At 38.5% G+C, this 21,340-nt stretch overlaps 1 protein-coding gene across 7 annotated transcripts in view; it reads left to right on the top strand.

Moving 5' to 3' along the window:
- WWC3 (WWC family member 3) overlaps nucleotides 1-21,340 on the top strand; it is a gene marked incomplete at its 5' end in the record, with an annotated part of 212,287 nt that overhangs the window by 151,318 nt on the left and 39,629 nt on the right. For all 7 annotated transcript variants that reach the window (XM_081327450.1, XM_081327446.1, XM_081327445.1 and 4 more), the window contains one exon: nucleotides 1,685-2,244. In XM_081327450.1, coding sequence (XP_081183576.1) covers nucleotides 1,685-2,244 — 560 coding nt within the window. The remainder of the gene's footprint in view (nucleotides 1-1,684; nucleotides 2,245-21,340) is intronic.

Raw genomic sequence — 21,340 nt, 5'->3', positions numbered from 1 at the left:
ATTCATTTATTCATTTCTGGGTTTGTGATTTTTTTCCAGGTTAGTGTTTATTGCCTCAGAGCTGTACTTTCAGAAACATATTGGCTGCTGAAGTGTGATATTTTCCAGATCCAAAGGGCTATATACTCTCTTATATAGTTTACAAATTATTAGATGTTTTGTCTTCTACATTTATTATAATGAACACTTTCTCTTCTGTCAATAATTACTTATTTGCTATGAAGGAAAGAAATCTGGTCCTCCCCCTTTTTAATATTTCTCCATTGAGTTGTTTAATTGAGTTACCTTCTTACCTGTATATAAATTTACCACAAGACCTGGTGAGTGTTTGCTTAAGTAGAGATTTGATCCACATCTTCTACATTTATTAAATATTATGGTGTGTAAAGCATTAGAATACTATTTCTCAGCCTTAGCAACTTCAGCTATAAAGATGAGTGGACTTTAGCTCTCAGAATTGGGAGTGCTGGCTGGAGACTTCTTGCTGGGGAATTCTAGGAGTTGAAGTTTGCCTGTCTTAAAGTTTCCAAGGTTAAGAAACAGTGCATTAGAAGGACTTTGTGACATGTGCTGGCATAAGCGAAGTATTTTTCCTTGAAGTTTGAAGCAACCACTTCATCTGGATGCTCAGTGCACTTCTTTCACTGTGACAGATTCTACACTGTGCATATACTACTATGCCTATACATACATACAACAAATCCAAGAAGACCTTGTAGAAAGAACTAGGCTGTCCCTTTCAGAGAACATGAGTACTTTGATGCTCATATGAATCTAGATATTTTAGATAGAACCATCTGGATATGTAGATTACATTTGATGCCAACTTTGCTCTACTTTTTCAGTTTTTACTTTAATCCCTTTGTGATAGCACAGCCTTTTGCAACATTCATGTCAGATGGCTTTTCTCCAATATGTATGATGCATAGATAAAATGAAGAATAAGAACAACTTTTTTGTACCTGCTTCCTTGAGTGAGGATGTATGCTTTTGCTAGCCACCCTTGTCCTTCACCACATGTTCTGAGCCACAATTGTCCAGGTTATGAGTGAGTATAGCCCAAATGAATATCTAAATTACATATAAAGGGTAAAAAATTCAGCACAGAGTGGGTTCCATAAATTTTATCTTTGCAGACATATGTATGAAGGCATAGACAACCTTAAGTAAGCAAACAATTATTTTTACAATACAACTAAGGAATTTTTTAGCAGTTCTTGCTATATGTATGTGTATAATTTGCAATTTCATGCAGACATGTTCAGTCCAGAATTGCAGACTTGTTCTGATTATAATTTGGAAGGACAAAGGTCAGATCACAAATTCAGTCACAGATGGAAAATGGAAGACAGAGAAGTTACAGGAGATATAAATATGTGAATTCAAGGCTGTCTAATATAATGCATAAATCAACTCATTTTCTATAGTTAGTTGGTTCTGTTATTTATAAGTGTAACAGTCCTTCACTGTAATTAATTTTCCCTTGTCTGGTTTTATTTTTTCCTGATGTTATTCTTTTGATAATAGATATAATGACAAAGGAAAATGATGGAATTTTTATCTACAAAGCCTGCATATAGGATTATATCTTGATTATTGTTTCAGTTAATGAAGAGGGGAAAAAACCCTCATATTTTGAATCTTTATTTGTGAATGCACACTTACTACATATGTCTTATTCCAGTTTATCTGCCAGTTCTTTGACAATATCTTCTGGAAGCAGTAGAGGATCATTGGCATCCAGCCATGGGTCATTGGCATCCAGCAGAGGCTCCCTGAGTTCCATTAGTTTCACAGACATCTATGGTCTCCCTCAGTATGATAAATCTGATACTGCTGTTGACTATGGTCATCATATGCGATATGATCCAGTTTCAGTTGATTTTCATAACAAAGATATACAGTATCATGAGTCTATTGGATCTCCAGCTAGCGGTAAACAACAAAGATCTTTAGATACTCCTCTGTCTTTGGCATCATTGTCATCAAGGTCATCCCTTTCTTCAATATCACCTCCAAGTTCTCCCCTGGATACTCCCTTCCTACCTGCTTCTTGGGATTCTCCATTAGTCAACAAGTCAGAAGGGTATGAAGAAGTAGCATACACAGGTGCCTCAGAAATACTTCGAGCTCAGGGTTCTGTTTTGGGTGAAGACAAAGGACAAGAAATGGTGGCATCTAAGGCTACTGAATATTCCACAAGAAATGAAGCATTATCAATTATCAATATTCCAAATTCTGGTGGTAAGTTAATTTTTAGCCATTTATATTTTGTTTTCAGATATCAACAGAACAATGAATATAGGTCGGTTGTCACAAGGTAGATAGCAGCTTATCTTAAAAAATACAGTTGTGTGTGGAAAAAGGCTGGATCAAATTGGAATCAGTCAGCATGCCAGTGTTTCAGTTAAGTAAACATTAAATCATTATAGTAAGTTTTAAGAAAAGGAAATAAAATGCTTTGTTGGCTTGTTACACATTTTAGCTTTTTAATTTGTGCAGTTCATATGCTAAACTCCCTCCTCTCTATTTCTGAAACCAAATGAAGGAAAATTCTTTAAGTCCTACTGAAATTATAGGACAAGTTAATTGTAATTGGAAATGAATAAAACATTTGTGCTTTAAAATGCATTTGCAGTGTTCTGAGCCTAAGAAAAAGACATTTGTTCATTCATTCAGGTTTTAACACATCACAATCACTCAATTTACAGAATCACAATAGATACAATGCTTGCTGACTCAGCTCATCATCCACCTATCTTGGCTGATCGTGCAATTCCAGCACTATTGTATGCCGATGATGTAGTCATTTTGTCTACTTCTCAGGTGGGAATGAGAAAAGCACTTGGGGCACTAGCTTTATTTTGTACAGAACACAAACTTTTAATAAATTATGAAAAAACTAAAGTTTTAGTTTTTGCCTCTTACCATCATAAGATCCATAAATGGCAAATTGACGGGACTTCAATTGAACAGGTGCACACCTATAAATATCTTGGAGTGTAGTTTCATGCCTCCCTATCCTGGAATACTCATTTTCTTTATTGGGCAAGTGTAGCACAGCGCACTTCATCAGCTATCATAAAATGTTATCACTCAAAAGGAGCTTACTATATTCCGGCAGTTTGTAAGGTTTTTCAAGCTAAGGCAGTCCCTCAGCTCCTTTATGGCTCGCAAATATGTTCACTTGCGAAGCTTAATGTTATTGAAACTATTGAAAATAAGTTTATTAGAGCCATATTGATGGTACCTAAAAGTATCAAAAATGCCATCTTACGGGTAGAAATAGGTATAGTTTCATTGGAAGCCAGAGCATGATTCCTTCTTCTTACCTTTTGGCTAAAGTTAATTTTGATGCCTGTAGGTCTAGCCCCATTAGTATTTACAGACCATTTTAAATCGTTGTGGGGGAAAAAAAGCCCTAGGTAAAATTAAATCGCTAGGCTTTTCTATGGAAAGTCTTGTGTTGATTAGGATTTGATAATGCTAGAACTGCCTTGAAACAACGAATCTGGGATATTGATCTCCAAACAAATCTAAGTAAGGTGGCACACTCCAACATTTGTCACTTGCTCCCAGAAGGATTATTCCCAGCTTCTTATCTATTTTCCATCACAATTTTGAAATTTTGTAAAGCCTTCACCTTAGCCAGGCTGGAAGCATTGCCCTCGGCAGTCCTTTTTGGACAGTTTAAGGGCACTCCTATGCACCTTCAATTGTGTCCATGTGGTGATGGCTCTATAGAAACTCTAAGCCATATGCTGCTTCATTGTTCTTTATATAAAGATTCTAGACAGATTTTTATATATCCGATATTGAAGAAATTTCCAGGCAGGGGATATGAATTTTATTTAATGCTACTACTTTCAGATAAGGATCCAAAAATATCAATTCAGGTTGCCCAATTTTGTGCCACCATCTGCACAATACGTCGCACCATTATTAAGGTCTGAAAAATTTTAATATGATGTTTTATTTTGAGAATTTTGGATTATATTATACTGATTGTTTGGTGGTTTTATATCCTGTAAATATGGATGTAAGATTGTTACTGCTGTTATATATTTTGATTGTGTCTGGCCTTAAGGCCAGACACAATCAAAACGGATTGGTTTTAACACATCACAATCACTCAATTTACAGAGTCACAATAGATACAATGGCAGTGTAAAAACAATGTACAATTCAAATTGCAAAACCAAAATCAAATAGAAAAGTAGTAAAGATGCAAGAAACAAGAGACACAAGAGATGTTAATGAAAAATTCTTTGAAAAGTTCCATTTTTAATCATTTCATAAAAATTACTGTGAACAGGGCCCATTCCATAGTGTCAGCACCATTGTGGAGAAGAAGCAACTTCTAGCTTTGGCTTCCTTGATCCTCTGAAAAAAGAGGACAACATTTATATGGTCTTAACTGGCTGGGACAGAAGAGGCAATTTTCTCTGGGGCTTTATAGATTAATATCAGCAGTTTAAACTCTAGTGGATGGAACAACATTGTTTATTTATTTCAACTCCATTGAAAGGATTTACCATTTCAAGTCATTCGACTATTCTAACTGCTCTGATTGTGCTTTGTAAGAAGATTGCTTATTTTCATTTTTTTTCATTCTAGAGGGGAGTGTAGTTTGAAGGAAAAGGCAATAATAGTTCCCCCTCCCCAAAAACCGCACTTGTGCTATAAAGTGACCAATAATTTCCATAACATGCATTTTAGTACACTTTTTATAATTTTTGGCACATTATGATATAGGATTTTATTTTTCAATATTATTAGCTAGTATTTTTTATTTTTTTAAAGAAATAATTGCTATTTTCTCTTGGGTCTGTGCAGGATCATTTTTTAACATTTAAATTTTAAATACGCTGTATAGATATATCTGCTTTATACCCATGTGACTGAGTTGCTTAGGCATTTACATTTACATTCTTAAGCATTTACATTGTCCATTTCCCATTTTGCTGATTTTAATATTTAAAAGTTAGGGAAATAAATGAACAGCACTGTTGTTGTTTTTAAATGTAGTGCACAGGGTATAAATGACTGCCATCTAGTGTTGGAGTTCCATGAAATATGCTAATTTTCTGAAATAATTCACTTGATCTGTTTTTGATTTACAGAGACATGAGTGTCCAAACTTTTACTGATGTTACCTGTTTGTATTTCTCTGCTTAGTATAGAAGTAAAAAATAATTATTAGTACAAATTCATTTTCCTTTTTATTTTTAATATTTAAGAGAAATATTCATTTCTCTTGTACTATAGACTGTTAGCTCTCATTAATGAAGTTTGGAAAGTACTGTTGATCTAACCTTCAACATTCATTTTTTCCCTGAGTTGCAGAATTTCAGGGGATGCTTAATTTGTGTGTGGGGGTGTGTGTGAATGAAAATGTCAGATTTGACAAACTGGTTCCACTTTTCACTTAAATTATTCCTTTATTTTGTTCCTCATTTGGCACAACAGAAAAAATTGCTGTAAGTGATTTTAGATTTACTCTTTTCTTTCTGCCTGTGAAGCTCATATGTATTTGTAGAGTTTGGGTTTTGTTTTTCATGTTTAAAAGCCAGAATATGAGCACTTAAATATGAGCCAGCAGTGTGCTGCAGCTGCCAAAAAAGTCAACACAGTGCTAGGCTGCATTAACAGAGGGATAGAATCACGATCACGTGAAGTATTAATACCACTTTACAATGCCTTGGTAAGGCCACACTTGGAATACTGCATCCAGTTTTGGTCACCATGATGTAAAAAAGATGTTGAGACTCTAGAAAGAGTACTGAGAAGAGCAACAAAGATGATTAGGAGACTGGAGGCTAAAACATACAAGGAACGGTTGCTGGAATTGGGTATGTCTAGTTTAATGAAGAGAAGGGTGAGGGGTGACTTGATAGCAGTGTTCCAATATCTCAGGGACTGCCACAAAGAAGAAGGAGTCAAGCTATTCTCCATAGCGCCTGAAGGCAGGACAAGAAGGAACGGATGGAAACTAATCAAGGAGAGAAGCAACCTAGAACTAAGGAGAAACTTCTTGACAGTTAGAACAATTAACCAATGGAACAACCTGCCTTCAGAAGCGGTGAATGCTCCAGCACTGGAAGTTTTTAAGAGGAGACTGGACAGCCATTTGTATGAAATGGTGTAGGGTTTCCTGCCTGAGCAGGGGTTGGACTAGATAACCTCCAAGGTCCCTTCCAACTTTATTATTATTATTATTATTATTATTATTATTATTATTATTATTATTATTATTATTATTATTATTATTATTATTATTATTATTATTATTATTTTATGATTTCATTAAAAAAGTCTTAGGAATAACTATTGGTTCCTAGCCATATTGAGTTAATAGTAATGTAGCAATAAACTAGAATAGCTGGTAGTAGCCATTGTTGTTTTTACGGATCTTAAATATTTAGGTATACAATGTCTATCTAAATTCTAATAGCTAGCACAAGAGCATCGGCTGAACAAAAATGTGGAATTCGAATTCCTTACATTTATGCTTCACTATACTATCTGCTATTAGCTACATGTTCTCTTATTTTATATTAACTAACTATGTTCTGTTCTGAAACTTCATCTGCCATTCCCTATTTACTTCAGATCAGATGGCTAGCATTTAATACCGGTTAATATGGTTAATACCGATGCCTCGATGGCAGAGGACCTGAATATCTTCACTCGCTACGAGGTGAAAAGACCAGACCCCGTAGCCTCTGCTGGCCGGCCTTCTGATTTTCAGCCACTCACCCTGTATGAACATCAAGTGCAAGCTGTATTGAAAGCTGTGAATCCCAGCAAAGCTGCAGGCCCAGATGGGGTGCTGGGCATAGTGGTTAAGAATTGTGCCGATTAATTAGCAGGGGTCTTGATAAGGATCTTTAACATCTCCTTGCAAACGGCCTGTATACCATCATGCTTGAAAGCAGCTACCATTTTCCCACTCCTGAAGAAAACAGCAATTGAGGGCCTAAACGACTACAGACCTATTGCATTATTTATTTATTTATTTATTTATTTATTTATTTGTTTTTATAAACCGCCCTTCTCCCGAGGGACTCGGGGCGGTGTACAGAATAAGGTGGGCATACAGAATGAACAATAGTGAAAAAAAACAATAGTAAAATACAAGCTGGGACCCCAATTAGAGCTATCAGGCCAGGCCGGACTGGTGGAACAGGTAAGTTTTTAATTCGCGTCGGAAGGTGCGGAGGTCGGGGGCCATCCGGATTTCGGTTGGTAAGCTGTTCCAGAGGGCTGGCGCACCCACTGAGAATGCCCTCCCCCTGGGGGCCACCAGCCGACATTCCTTGAGCGGTGGCACCCTGAGGAGGCCCTCTCTGTGGGAGCGCACAGGACGGTGGGGTGCTGACATTGGCAGAAGGTGCTCCCGTAGGTAGTCCGGACCCATGCCATTAACATCTGTAGTGATGAAATACTTTGAAAGACTGGTTCTCCAACATCGTTGGACATGCCTCCCACCGGACTTCGACAAACATCAGTTTGCCTACAGGGGGAATAGGTCAACAGACGATGCCATAGCTACTGCTTTACATTCTGTAGCAAGCCATCTGGAGAAACCTGGAAGTTATGTCAGGATGCTTTTCATTGACTATAGCTTGGCTTTCAACACTATTCTGCCGAGCATCCTTATTGAAAAGCTGACTGACTTGAATTTTCCCCCCTCCATCTGTGATTGTATTAAAGACTTTCTGAGGGACCAGCTACAAACTGTGAGGGTCGGGTCTGTTTCATCCACCCCCCTGAAGCTTTGCACTGGCTCACCACAGGGCTGCGTGCTTAGCCCCTACCTATATTCACTATACACATATGATTGTGTATCCGACCCATCCACTGCGATCATTGAGTTCGCAGATGATACCACCATAGTGGGTCTTATTACAGGTGGAAATGAAACAGCATACAGGGGGGAGGTACAAAAACGATCCTTATAGTGTTTACAGAACAACTTGCACCTGAACATCGGCAAAACAAAGGAGGTGGTGCTAGACTTTCAGAGGAAAAGAGAGGAACCTGCCCCACTTTACATCGGGGGGGCTGTGTGGAAAGAGTCTCCTCCTTTAAATTCCTGGGAGTCTACTTCTGTGAAGATCTTACCTGGAAAGTTTTCAACCCAGGTGGCCAGAAAGGCCCAACGGAAACTCCACTTCCTCAGGGTCTTGTGGAAGAACAAGGTAGAATAACAACTAATGACCTTCTTTTACTGGTCTACCATAGAGACCGTCCTCTTGCACTGTATTGTGGTTTGGTATGCTGGCCTGACAGCCATGGATAGGAAGATATTACAGAGGGTGGTGAGCACAGCAGAAAACATCATGGGCTGTCCCCTGACACCACTGGATGACATTGCCAGGGCTAGCTGCCTTGGAAGAGCGAGGAAAATTCTCAGGGACGACTCACACCCTGGTACCTCTTTACTCTCCTACCATCAGGTAGGAAATATAGAAGTATAGCCAGCCGCACCAACAGGCTGAAGAACAGCTTCTATCCATGGGCTGTCAGGCTCCTGAATGGGAAATAACTCTATGTATGATTGACTTGCGAGGCCGGTGTGTTGTGCAATTAGCTCACATGGTGTAACAAGATGGTGGGTTTGTTGTCACTGTGAGTTGTGGTGGGGGCATGAAGGGAGGCTCAGCCAATCTCACTGTATACATGTTGTACTTCGATAATAAAAGGTTTATTCATTCAAGAAGCTAAAATAAAAAACCTTGGTTCTTGGATGCAAAACTCTTAGTTAAACCCCAACCTGTAAGCTAGATTCGGAACTGTGGAAGCAACTTGAAAACCAAGCACAGAATAATTTTACTACATTAATTTATCAATGTTGTCACACAGAGTTAAGATCATTTCAAAGAAGTCTTTACTACTTAATCTTTTAAAATGAAGTTTAAGAGTCAATAAAATATTTAAAAACGGGACGACAGTTACTGTACAATGACATAAACTCTTCAGTGAAAATCTGTTTCTGTCATTTAAGTAGGAAGTATGTCTTAACTTGCTGGCAACAGCAATGTTACAAAATTGAAACAAGAAAGCAATATTATTTTATTTAATACTTTAACCTAGGTAAATCAGAATATCACAATTATAGAAGTTGATTCTAAGTGTTAAGAGCATTCTCTTTTTGAAAACATGCAAGAAACACTAAAAATAAAGAAACAACAACAACTTTTATTGATTAGCCCTTGGGCCATATCAAAGTACAAAGTTCCAGCAACAAACCGTCACCGAAACTAGATAAAAACAATCCGAAATGGAATTTGATAAAATAAAATACAATTTAAAATGGAATTAAAATACAATTTAAGTTAAAATAGTAATAAAATACAAATTTAAGATATAGATAAAATATGGTAACATTATATTTCGGAGTCGCCCTTACAATCTACCCCAATCAGCCCCACATATGTAGATCTTAACTGGATCATTTTGTTTAAATACTGTGCTACGTTGAATGTTCTTTTCAAGTTCTGGCCGGACATAAGGTAAGTTATTTTAATATGGGGATCCCAATGGGTCATTCGTTTGGTATATAGACCAAGATACCTGTCTCTCACCCTCTTATACAAACAACAGTCAAATAGGATGTGAGCCAGGTCCTCTACCTCTGCCGCTCCGCAAATGCAGAGACGCTCATTGTACGGTATAGCATGAAATCTCCCATATCTGACCATTGTATCAAGCTGTTCGAATCTTGCTCTCGTAAATATCTCCCTAAGATGTTTTGGGAGTTGTGACTTCAAATAACTGTCCACTTGAAAAGTACATTTGTATTTACTCAGCCATTTCAAGTTACCCACCTTACTAAGGATAGCTATATCAGTTTGTGCTTCTATATCCTTAATTCTTTGGGCAACTCTTTTTTTAGATTGTTCTCCTGTTACGCAAGAAACAGGAAGGCCACAGCTTCTTACAAAATTTGTTAGTTTGGTGATCCAGGAGATTTGTGATTGCAGTTTTATTTGCTCTAGTAGGCATAATTTGGGGAGTCTATCAGTCTCCATTTCATTAACTTTGCACCAGTAGTTATAAGCTCTAATTTTAGATAATGCCTGAATTGTATGAATTCCCAATTCAGCTCTAACTGCTGCAGCAGATGTTCTTGGGTCTACACCCAAAATACATCTCAGATGCTGGGACTGTGTTTGTTCTAAAGCTGTGGTTGAATAAAGACCCCAAATTTCTGCTCCATACAAGAGCATTGTCGTAACCTTAGCCTTATAAACTTTGAGTAGTGGAGCTAGGGACCCTGGGTAACTATGGTTCTTTAGTTTGAGCAATAAATTCAAACGGGCTTTTGCTCTAAATGTACTTCGTTGATGATGGCAAGCCCAAGATCCAGTCTTGGAAAAAGTTACTCCCAAATATACAAAGGTATTAACCTGCTCAATTGGTTCACCATCTAATTGCCACTTATGTCTCTGATGGTTTCTTCCAAACACCATTATTTTCGATTTGGATTTGCTAATAATTAGGGAGTTATCCTGGCAATAAGAGCTGAATCTTCTTAATAGCCTACGTAATCCTACTTGTGAGTATGATAATAAAATCATATCATCAGCATAAAGCAAGCTGTTACAGTAAGTATTTAGGATCATCGGCATGTGTACCATGGTATCCTTCATTAACCCTGGCAAGTCATTGATGTATAAATTAAATAATAATGGGGCCAGGATACACCCTTGCCTTATCCCTTTATTTGTGTGAATCCTGTTAGTCAGGGCCCCATTAACCCCATACCGCACCCTCAAACAGGTACTTGTGTAAAGGGCTTTAATCAAAGCCAGAAGTCTGGGTTCTATTTTAAGAGATGTCAATTTACTCCATAGTACGTCTCTATTTACCATATCAAATGCTGCTGTAAGGTCTATAAAAGCAGCAAACAGGGGTCTCCTCTTATAGGCATATTTGGTAATCAGATGGTTCAAAACAAAGCAGTTATCAATAGTAGATCTGTTCTGTCTAAAACCTGCTTGTTCTTCTGTGAGGATGTTGTTTTCCTCTACCCAGATTTCAATTCTGTTCAAAAGGTACCTAGCATATATTTTTGCTACAATGTCAATCAGGCTGATGGGCCTATAATTACTAGGATCCTTTTTATTCCCTTTTTTATATATGGGGACAACTATTGCCATCTTCCACCCATCTGGTATATGGCAGGTGTTATTTATGTGTGTAAAAAGACCTGCTAATACAGGGCCCCACCAGTTGGGAAATTTCTTAAATAATTCTGCTGGTAAAAAATCCTCGCCTGGGGCTTTATTGCTCTTTAAGCTTTTAATGATGGACTGTATCTCCTTTTCTGAGACTGGTGGCCAAGGGGGGAGAGTTCTAGGATTTACCAAATCACTGTTTAAAAATAATTTCTTTACCGGTTCGGTGGGGGCAAACAAGCACTGATAATAATTCTCCCAGTCCGCAGCAGAGATTGGTATGTCAAATGCAAATCTCCGTTCCTTCAGAATACCTGCTACAGAGTGCCAAAATAATACTGAATTATGACTTCTGGCAGCCAACTCAAGTTCTGACCAGATTGAAATGGCAAAACGTTTTTTCTTTAATGTTATAGTTTTTTTATATTCCCTTCTTGTGTGCAGCATCTTAGCTTGTGTATGGGCAGTAGGATTCCTCTGGGCAAGCCTCATGGCTGCCTTCAATTTCTTTTTCTGTCGCTGACAATCAGGATCAAACCAGCGAGGTCTACCCACTTGGGCTCTTTTTGTAGTAGGTTTAGCTGTTAGGTGTTTCTTCAGTATGTTACAAAGATTGGAGAATGCATTGAAGGCTGACATCCAGTCAGTAGTAGATGACTGTATTGTTCTAGCCCACTTAGTAGCATTCTCTGTTTTAAGGCATTCTAATATTGCCTTAGTATCAACTTTGGCCCAAATTAACCTTTTATTTTGGGTCACCTCTACCTTTTTGGTGAGCCATCTGTCAGCCATGTTATATGGTCTTAAATCTGAGCGGCCTCGCAATGTCACACTTACAGGCTGATGGTCGCTATTGTCGCTAAGGTGTACTGTGACCTCTGAGAAGAGGTCAGCCTTATCTCTAGACACGCAAAAGAGATCCAGTACACTACTTGAATTGGCTGAGTGGTATGTATAAGGGTATGTATAATTCTTGTCCTTACCTCCCAAAATTTGGAGATTACCCTTAAAAATTAAGGAGACTAGGAGCAGGCCAGCGGCATTACTTTTACAGTCTCTCGAGAGCCACTGAGGATGGTTATCAAAGAACTCCCCTGGGATTCCCTTCTTCTGGGCAAGCTCATACAGAGAGGGACCCAGTCTAGCATTCAGATCTCCTAATAATACCACTATGGACCGAGGGTACAATATAGATATATCTTCTAAGATAACTTCCAAGCCCATCCAATATTCAAAATTATAGTGCTGGGATGTGCTTGGAGGAATGTACACATTTACCAATATTAACTCAAACTGGTCATATTCAAATTTGACAGCTAGAAAGTACGGATACTTATCTTCGTTATATAATTTCTCTCCCTGCCATTGTGTTCTGAACCAGCCCTCTTCTCGCAACCCCTAATTAAAAGAAGAGTCTGGAAAGCGTCCAAGGCTAAAAGGCTTCTGCCAAGATTTAATTACGCAGTTAACAAAAACACAAGAGCTTGTCTTCTCAAGCGGAAAAGTTGCTTTCAGCAACCAGCCCCTCCCCAAACACTTCTTTTATAGAGAGCTCAGGGCGTGGTCTCCCTGTGCCTCCTCCCGAGGAGTCCCATAGTCTTTCTTTGTTTGTCCCTGCTCGTCTGCCTCCTGCGTCGGGCGTCCTTGAACAGGGCCAGCTGTGGGTCATCATCCTCCGCACTCTCGGGCTCACACAGCTGAGAAGAGGTCCCCGGCTGAGGACTCTGCAAAGCCTCCAAATCATCATCAGCCGGTTCGTTTCCCTCCTCCCCCACATCTGAGTCCTCCGATACATCGGACCCGGCTGTCGGACCCACAGGCTGGCCCTGAGTCACAACACATTGCAACTCTTCCTTTATAAGAATGCATAGCCCACCAGAGGGTCTCCCTTTGTTCTTTGTTTTTAGGGCTGGGGAGGCCCATCCCTGAAAGCCTGGCAATTGTACTGGTTCATCCACTTCGGTTAGCCAGGTTTCTTGAAAGGCTATTACGTCAAATCTAGAGAGAAAGCTCATTAGTCCACTATCAACCATCCCTTTCCAGCCAGCTATGTTCCAGGTCATCAACTGTATGGGGTTCTCAGAGGCAAGGTGGTCTGACTTGGTTGATTGGCTAGATGGTGGAAATGCCAGATGTCAACTTGACAATGGAGCTGGGTCAATATCATCTAAGCTTCCCATATAAACACAGTTGTTGTGAGGTTCGATATTTCTCCTCGTGGGTTGCAGAACTTGTTGTTGCTCCTCTATATCTCGGTTGCCAGTGTGCCTCTGCTCTTGCTCCAAGAATGATTTTTTTTCCAAAGAGCAGGTACTCTGGCTTAAGTCTATGAATGTAGATTTATGTCCATTTTTGGAGGGGCTTGGCTGAGGGTTCATCTTGTGAAAAGATGTTGTGGGAACTTCTAAATCAAATGAGGATGGAAGCTGGATTATGTCCTTAGTATTTGTCAGCTTAGGGGGCACTGTGTGATGAAGCCCATTGTCTTTCGGTTGTTTCTCAGAGGCTGGGTCAGTCAGTGCAGTTACTCCACTCTCAGCCTGTGTGACAACACCTTTTTTTACTGTTGAGGTAAAGGCAGATTGTTGATTAAATATCTTGTCACAAGGTTGCGTGTTTAGTGGATCCAAATTAAATAGAGGCTTTGCTGTAGATTGGGTTGTTGTCAGTGCCTCTTTTAGGTCGTCCAATCTTTGAATGATGTTAACTTGCTCAGGTTCTGGCAATGCACTGAATAGGTCAATCAACATTTCCTCTGGCACATCCTCAGCAGTTCCTGCAGCTGTGGGTAACACAGTTCGTATATTGCTTCTTTGCTTTCTCAGGGTCAGTTCAGTTGCAGCAGCCTCAGGCCTAATAGTGTGAGGGCTGTTGCAGCCTAGATTTAAAGCGACAGTTCCCTCTTGGTGACGCTGTTTCAGGAGTGGGCACACTTTTTCTGAGCAGAAGACCCTTATTGGAAATATTGAGAAAAAGCTCAGAAAGGGCTTCATTCTGAAGAGCATGGAGGGAATTGTGGGCTGCTTGAATGATAGGAGAATTCTCATACATTGTGATCTTGCTGGCAGCCACTCTGCATGTAGTAGATCTATCAGAGTGAATTCACAGCGGAGCAGCTGGCTCAGAGACAGCCTAATAGCTTTTCTGTTGCTCCAACGCCCTCTATTTACTCTCTTGTCATGAATTTGCAAAGTAACCTGGTTAGTTTGCAGACTGTAGTTATATTGGTCATCTCTTAGACCTTTGCCTGATTGAGTGTTTTCTCTGTAGGTGTTCAAATTTTTGGGAGGAGAACAAGGTCCTTCTCTACTTTCACCTTCTGAGTTAGCCATCCCATGTCTGTCCATGATTATCCTCCCAGGTCCTTCCACAGTATTTGGGTGGCTCCTAACAAACTCTGCAAAAGACTCTTTCAGACAATCAACCTTATCCATGACAATTGACAAGAGATTATATATTGAGTTTACAGTTTGAGCTGTAAGCAAACATTGTCTAGAAAGGAAGTCTGTCACATTTTCCCCCTTCAAATTTGCCACATCTCCCTCCTGTGTAAAAGAGGCTGTTGCCAGATTCCAAGGAGGGGAGCCATTCTCCAAGAGGGAGGAAGACAACTCCACACGCTGTCTGCTCTCCACTTCGGTTTGTAAGTCCCATTCCAATGAGTCACATAAATTAACTTTATCTGATAAGGTGTCTGCGAATGAGTTACTTACTGGAGCAGACTGTCTGTTTGCAATATAATCCTCCATTTTCTGCTGCTTCAAAGGCTTGGATATACTTTCTGCTGCAGAGTGCTGTCTCTTCCTTCTTTTCCCCATTCAGGTTTGTTAAAACAGGTTTAAAAATAAGTTTAAAACTATGGTTTAAAAGGTTGAAATGGGTTAAAAATGGGTTTAAAAAGTTTAAAAGAGGTAGGTTAAAATACAATATTAAAAGAGATTAAAAAGTTAAAATAAAAATAAAGTAAAATAAAATAAAACTTTTACTTTTGGAGGAGCTCTTTACAGCCTTTGCTGCCTCTCCACCATCTTGGCTCCTCCCCCTCCCATTTAATCAAAAAAATAAAGAAACAAAAGTTTTGTATGGCAAGCAAACAAAATAAGTAAAATTGTATTACAAAAAATATTACATTTAAAATCCTAGAAATCTGAAGTACTTATATATAACTTAAAGCCATAATGTAAATTAATTATATATAATTTATTTAGAGAAATAAGCTTTACATTAATATATTCCTGGTAACACTAGCTGGCCTTGCCAACATGGGAAGCTAACAGGGTTCAGTTTCATCAGTAAAACTGTAAGCAAGACTAGGAAATCAAAATCCTGGAAAATAGGAGTTCCTGTTTGGCAGCTGTTGGGACAAGTTGGAAAAGTCAGTGCTTGGCTTTCGAGCTTGGTTTTTCTTCGTCTACTGACCCTTAAAGGATCAGAAAGTTGCCCTGGAGGGGCAATGAAGGAGGAGGGATACTTCAGGAGCTCAGATCAGGGGGCACCCAATCGGAGCGAACTGTAGGACCCTCTGGGAAAGCAAAGAATAAAGGCTGTTAAAATCTTCCAGCAATAGCCATCTCCGGCAGGAACAGAAGGATTATCAATCAACTGAATTTCAACTGCGTGCTGAAGCTGGGTGAGCAAGATTTTCTCTTTTCTTCTCTTTGAGGATTATAAATGTTGAGCCCTGAGGGAAAAGGGCTGGAAAGCAAAGACCCCCAGAAGATTTAAGAGCAGCGAGGAAATATAAAAGGGGGAAAAGACTTTTTGTTAAAAATATTGGATATTGATAAATAAGCCAAGGAGGACATCTGGTGGTGAAAGAAGAATGAAATTTCTGTAATATTGTTGTTGACTGAAATTTAACCTTGAAGGAGAACATCTGCAGGCGATAAGACTGCTTTGTTGTGAGACTGAAATTCAAAGTTACTTCTATTGAATTTGGCTAAATTTAAACACGTTGTTTTGGCTATAGACTGTAAGCTGTAAAATGACTTCATCGAATATTACCAGACTTATGAAAAAAACTTCTTCTGCACCCTCAGTAGGACAATCCAGTCCTACAACACAGGGATCTATTGAAGCAATGTTGCAAAGGGAAAAGATAAATACTGCTCAAAGTGAAACACAGACTTCATTAAAATTTCTTCAGGATCTTATGTTAAAGAATCAAGAGACTTTGGAGAGGAATCATTTAGAGATGCAAGAGAATCATAAAAGCACACAAACAAAACTGGAAAAGTTAAATGAAGAAATTTTGGATATAAAGGGAAAATTTGAAACTCAAAATCAAATGATAATAAATCAACAGAAGATACACAAGACTGAAGAAAAAACAGATGAGAATGATAAAACGATAGAAATGTTATTACAAGAAAATGAAAAATTAGATAATGCAATTAAGATTCTAGAGATGGAAAAAGCGGAACATTATTTAAGATTCCAAAATATTCCTTGAAGATAGAGAGGAAAATATAGAGGAGGTGATTATTGACATCTTGGAGGAGGCTCTGAAGGCAGATCGGGGAGAAATCCAACTTGAATTAGATGGGATATTTCGCTTCAATTCAAGCTATGCAAGAAGAAATAAGTTGCCAAGAGAAGTACATGTACGGTTTACAAAGAAGACAACAAGAGATGAAATACTACGGAAAGTTAGAGATGAACCAATACAATATAAAAATAAAGAAATTGTGGTCTTAAAACAGATACCTAAGAGAGTTAGAGATTCATGAAGACAGTACCATTTTTTGACTACAAAATTGATTGCCAATGGCATAAACTTTAAATGGTTGATGCCAGAAGGTATCTTAATAAACTGGAACAATACAAGCTATAGACTGGACTCAATTTGGAAAGCAGAAGATTTTGAAGAGAAGAATAGGTCAATTTTGGATGAAGGAGTAAAAAGAGGTCAAGGGGAGAGTAAGCAGAAACAAACAGAAGAGAGGACTCAAGGAGCAACTGCACAAACAAAAGAACAAAAAGAGGAAGATGACCAAAAGGGAGAGGACGAAGGACTTGCCAGAGAACAAAGGACTACTAGATCTACTAGACCGAAATATAAATAAATGGAAATGGATAAAGAAAATGGAATCTTCTCAGTAAACATAAATGGACTAAATTCTCCAATTAAAAGAAATAAGATTTTTAGGAAATTACGGAAATTGAATTTGGATATAATTTGTTTGCAAGAAGCACATATAAAAGTACAGCATTATAACTTTTTGGAATATCCAAAAATTGGAAAACTATTATGCATCAGCACAACAGAAAAAAAAGAGGAGTCGCTTTATATATTAAAGAGACAATAGATTCGAAAATGGTATATTCAGATGAAGAAGGAAGAATTTTAATGGTAGAAATTTATCTGCATCAAAAGCAAATATTGGACTTCTGGGTGGTAAGGCGTCACCGCAGGCGCCGATCAGCTGTTTTGGTGGCTTGGAAGCCCCCTCCTCGGGGGAAGAGGAGGGGGTGAGCGCTCAGGTAGGGGTAGAGCTCTCCGGGGCCGCCAGAGCTAAAGGTTTTGGCGGCTGAAGGATTGAGCCCCCCCGAAGACTGAGTTTGCTCCGGACTGTGGGGCGCCTCAGCTCCGGGTTTTTTGGAGCAGAGCAGGGTGTCAGCAACCATCCCTGCCAGCAAGAGAGAACCTTTGAGAACCTGGATGCAGGCAGAGCGATACAGGAGATCCAGGTGAAAGTGAATTTATGATCTTTAACTCAATGGACTTTGTCGAGTTTGAAAGTGAAAGTGCGTAGCAGGCAATAGTGGGTGAAAATGGCTGCCAAATCCTCTAAAGTTCCTAGAAGCGCGGGGGCTTCTCTGGTGCAGCAGTCTTCGTTACAAGCTTTAATGCCCCCTCCCTCTGCACCTGCACCTGCACCTGTACCAACTCTTACAGTTAAAGACTTGCAGGATGTGTTGCAAGAGGCTATGAAAAAGCAATCGCAACAATTAGCTGAGCTTATGGATGAAAAGCTTACAGAGCTTCTGGATGAGAAGTTAACAGAAATTAGGGCAGACATCTTACTTGCATTTCAAGGCATGGCTGTATGCATAGAACGCTTGGACGAGAGAGTGGAAGATCTCAGCCAAAATAATATTAGATTAGATGCAAAAATGACAGAGACTGAAAATGTGGTGGAGAAAATTGATAGTGATTTGACCTTGGTACAGTACCATGAGATGGAGTTTGCTGTGAGAATCAGAGGCTTAAAAGAGGATCCTAAAGAAAATTTGAAGAAAATAGTTTCTGAGGCTTTGGAAGGTGTGCTGGGGCGACCAGCAGATGCAATTATGGAAGATATAGATAAAATTTTCCGTGTTAATTCGTGGATTGCAAGACAAAGGAAATTACCCAGAGATGTGGTGGTTTATTTTACAAAGAGAGCAATTAGAAATGAGGTTATTCAAGCCTTTTATAATACTAAATTTGCAATTGCTGAGCAAGAAGTTTTGATTTTAAAAGAGATCCCTCCAAGAATCCTAAGGAGAAGGAAGGAATTTGCCTTTTTGGCACAAGAATTAAGACGATGTGATATTAAGTTCAGATGGGAGATACCAGTGGGTATGGTGGTGATGCATGGAGGCATGAGACATCGTCTTACTACAGTGTTGCAGGCACGTGATTTCTATAGTAATGTTTTAAAAGCAGTCCCCATACCACTTTTGGAATCTACAAAGAATGGTGAGGGAGAGCCTCAATTATGTAGTGAGAATTTACAAGGTGCTGAAGGAACAACGCAGATAGTTGAGAAAGCTACAGGAGTGGATCAAATTTCAGTATCATCGGAGGAGGCCAGAGACTAGAGGATGACGCGTGCTGCTTCGAGACGAATGAGACGAGAGCAAGAACAAGACCAGCACAAAGTCATGATGGCACATCCAAAACTTACTTATAGTGAAGCTGTGGGAGGAGCACGACCTAAGAGAGTGCAGGTGATTTTGGAAGAAGCGCTCCAAAAGCTTCGGGTCGCGAAGGATGGCGACAAAGTTTTTAACCTGGAATGTTAATGGCTTAAATTCACCATGATGTTATTTGTTTACAAGAAACACATATTAGAGTTACGGATCAAAAGTACTTATTAAATTCAAGACTGGGTACACAATTTATTGCATCTGCAACGGATAAGAAAAATGGAGTGGTTGTCTATGTTAAGAATACCTTGACAGCGGAGTTAATTGAAGTAGATAAACAAGGAAGATATGTTATAATTGAACTGTTAATAGAAGGCAAGAAAACACTTCTAGTTGGATTATATGCTCCTAATCAACAACAAGCAGACTTTTATAGTTTACTACACAGCAAGATTACTCAGTGGGATTATAAATCTTTTATTTTTATGGGAGACTGGAACGGTGTTTTGGATGTACAAATGGACAAGAGTGGTTTTTTAAAAAGTATTCCAAGTCATGCTAAACTGCCTAAATCTTTTTTTGAAATGAAGGACGATTTGGAACTGCGAGATATTTGGAGAGAAAGAAATTTGCAAGAGAAGGACTATACTTTTTTTCTGATAGACATCAATCTTTTTCTAGGATTGACTTTATACTAATTACTATAATAGTTAATAATAGTTTGACGGAAGTGTGTAACATTGAAAAGGGCACAAGGCAGGGGTGCCTCTTGTCACCTTTACTATTTGTTTTAACATTGGAGATATTATTGATTAAAATACGGGACTCGGAAAAAATTAGGGGAATTCAAATAAGAGATCAGGATTACAGACTGAGGGCGTTTGCAGATGATCTGGTTGTTACGGTAACTCAGCCTGAAGATTCAGTTGTAGAACTGATGGAGATAATAATGCAATATGGGAAAGTTTCTGGATTCAAGGTTAACATACAAAAAACTAAAATGTTGTCTAAGAATATGACAGTGTCACAAAAGGCTGTTTTAGAAGAGCTAACGGGATTTGAAATTGTTAAAAGGGTTAAATATTTGGGGATATATTTGTCACCCTCAAATGTAAAGCTATATAAAAATAATTATGAAAAGTTATGGGGAAAAGTTCAAAAAGAATTTGATAGCTGGAAAAAATTACAATTATCTTTATTGGGAAGAATTGCAGCAGTGAAAATGAATGTTTTGCCGAAATTTTTATTTTTATTTCAAATGATACCTATTCTTAAAAAGGATTCAAACTTGGAGGAATGGCAAAAGGGTATTAATAAATTTGTCTGGGCAGGGAAAAGGCCACGAGTTAAATTTAAGTTTATGCAGGATACACGTGAGAGAGGTGGTCTTAAAATGCCTAATCTTAAACTATACTATGAAGCTGCTGCTTTGTCAGCGATAAGTGATTGGATTAATTTAACACAAGTGAGATTATTAAATCTTGAAGGTCATGATTTGTTATTTGGTTGGCATGCATATTTATTGTATGATAAGAAGGTGGATAATGTGTTCAAGGTACATATTTTAAGACATGCTCTGTTGCGAGTTTGGAAAAAGTATAGACATATGTTAAATTATAAGATACCTATACGGGCAATACCGAAACACGCAATAGAAAATATAAGTGTTGGGTTTAAACATGATGTGACTACATATAAGGAAATTTTAAGTTTGGAAAGGAATGTATGGCATTTGAAGCCGTATAATATCTTAAGAGAAGAAAATATTGTACAAACTTGGTTTCAGTATGGGCAATTACAGGCCAGGTGGAAAGAAGACCAGAAAATTGGTTTTTCAATGACTGATGAAAATCTGGTAAAGCAAATTAGAGATCAAGGTCAAGCACATATTAAAAGGATATATCTTGCATTGATAGAAATTGATTCAGAGACAGAACTTGTTAAAGACTGTATGATAAAGTGGGCTCAGAATTTTCAAGAAGTCATTACAATGGATACTTGGGAAAAGATTTGGGTGAGAAATGTAAAATTTACGCAAGCTCAAAACTTAAGAGAGAAGTTTTATAAAATGTTTTATAGGTGGCACTTAGATCCTAAAAAATTAGCAAGTATGTATCCGAACTGCCAGCCTAAATGTTGGAGGTGTGGTGGTGAAGATGCAACGTATTTTCATATATGGTGGACCTGTAAAAAGGTTAAAGCTTTTTGGATTAAAATCTGGTGGAACATGCAAAAGATATTTAAGAAAAGGATAAAGTTTTGTCCGCAATTGTTTTTACTGGGCATTATTACTGATACTA

The sequence above is a fragment of the Vipera berus genome (assembly GCF_964194415.1).
Source record: "Vipera berus genome assembly, chromosome: 4".
Lineage (NCBI taxonomy): Eukaryota > Metazoa > Chordata > Lepidosauria > Squamata > Viperidae > Vipera > Vipera berus.
The sequence above is the reverse complement of the archived record's forward strand: the minus strand, read 5'-3'. Positions and strand labels throughout refer to the sequence as shown.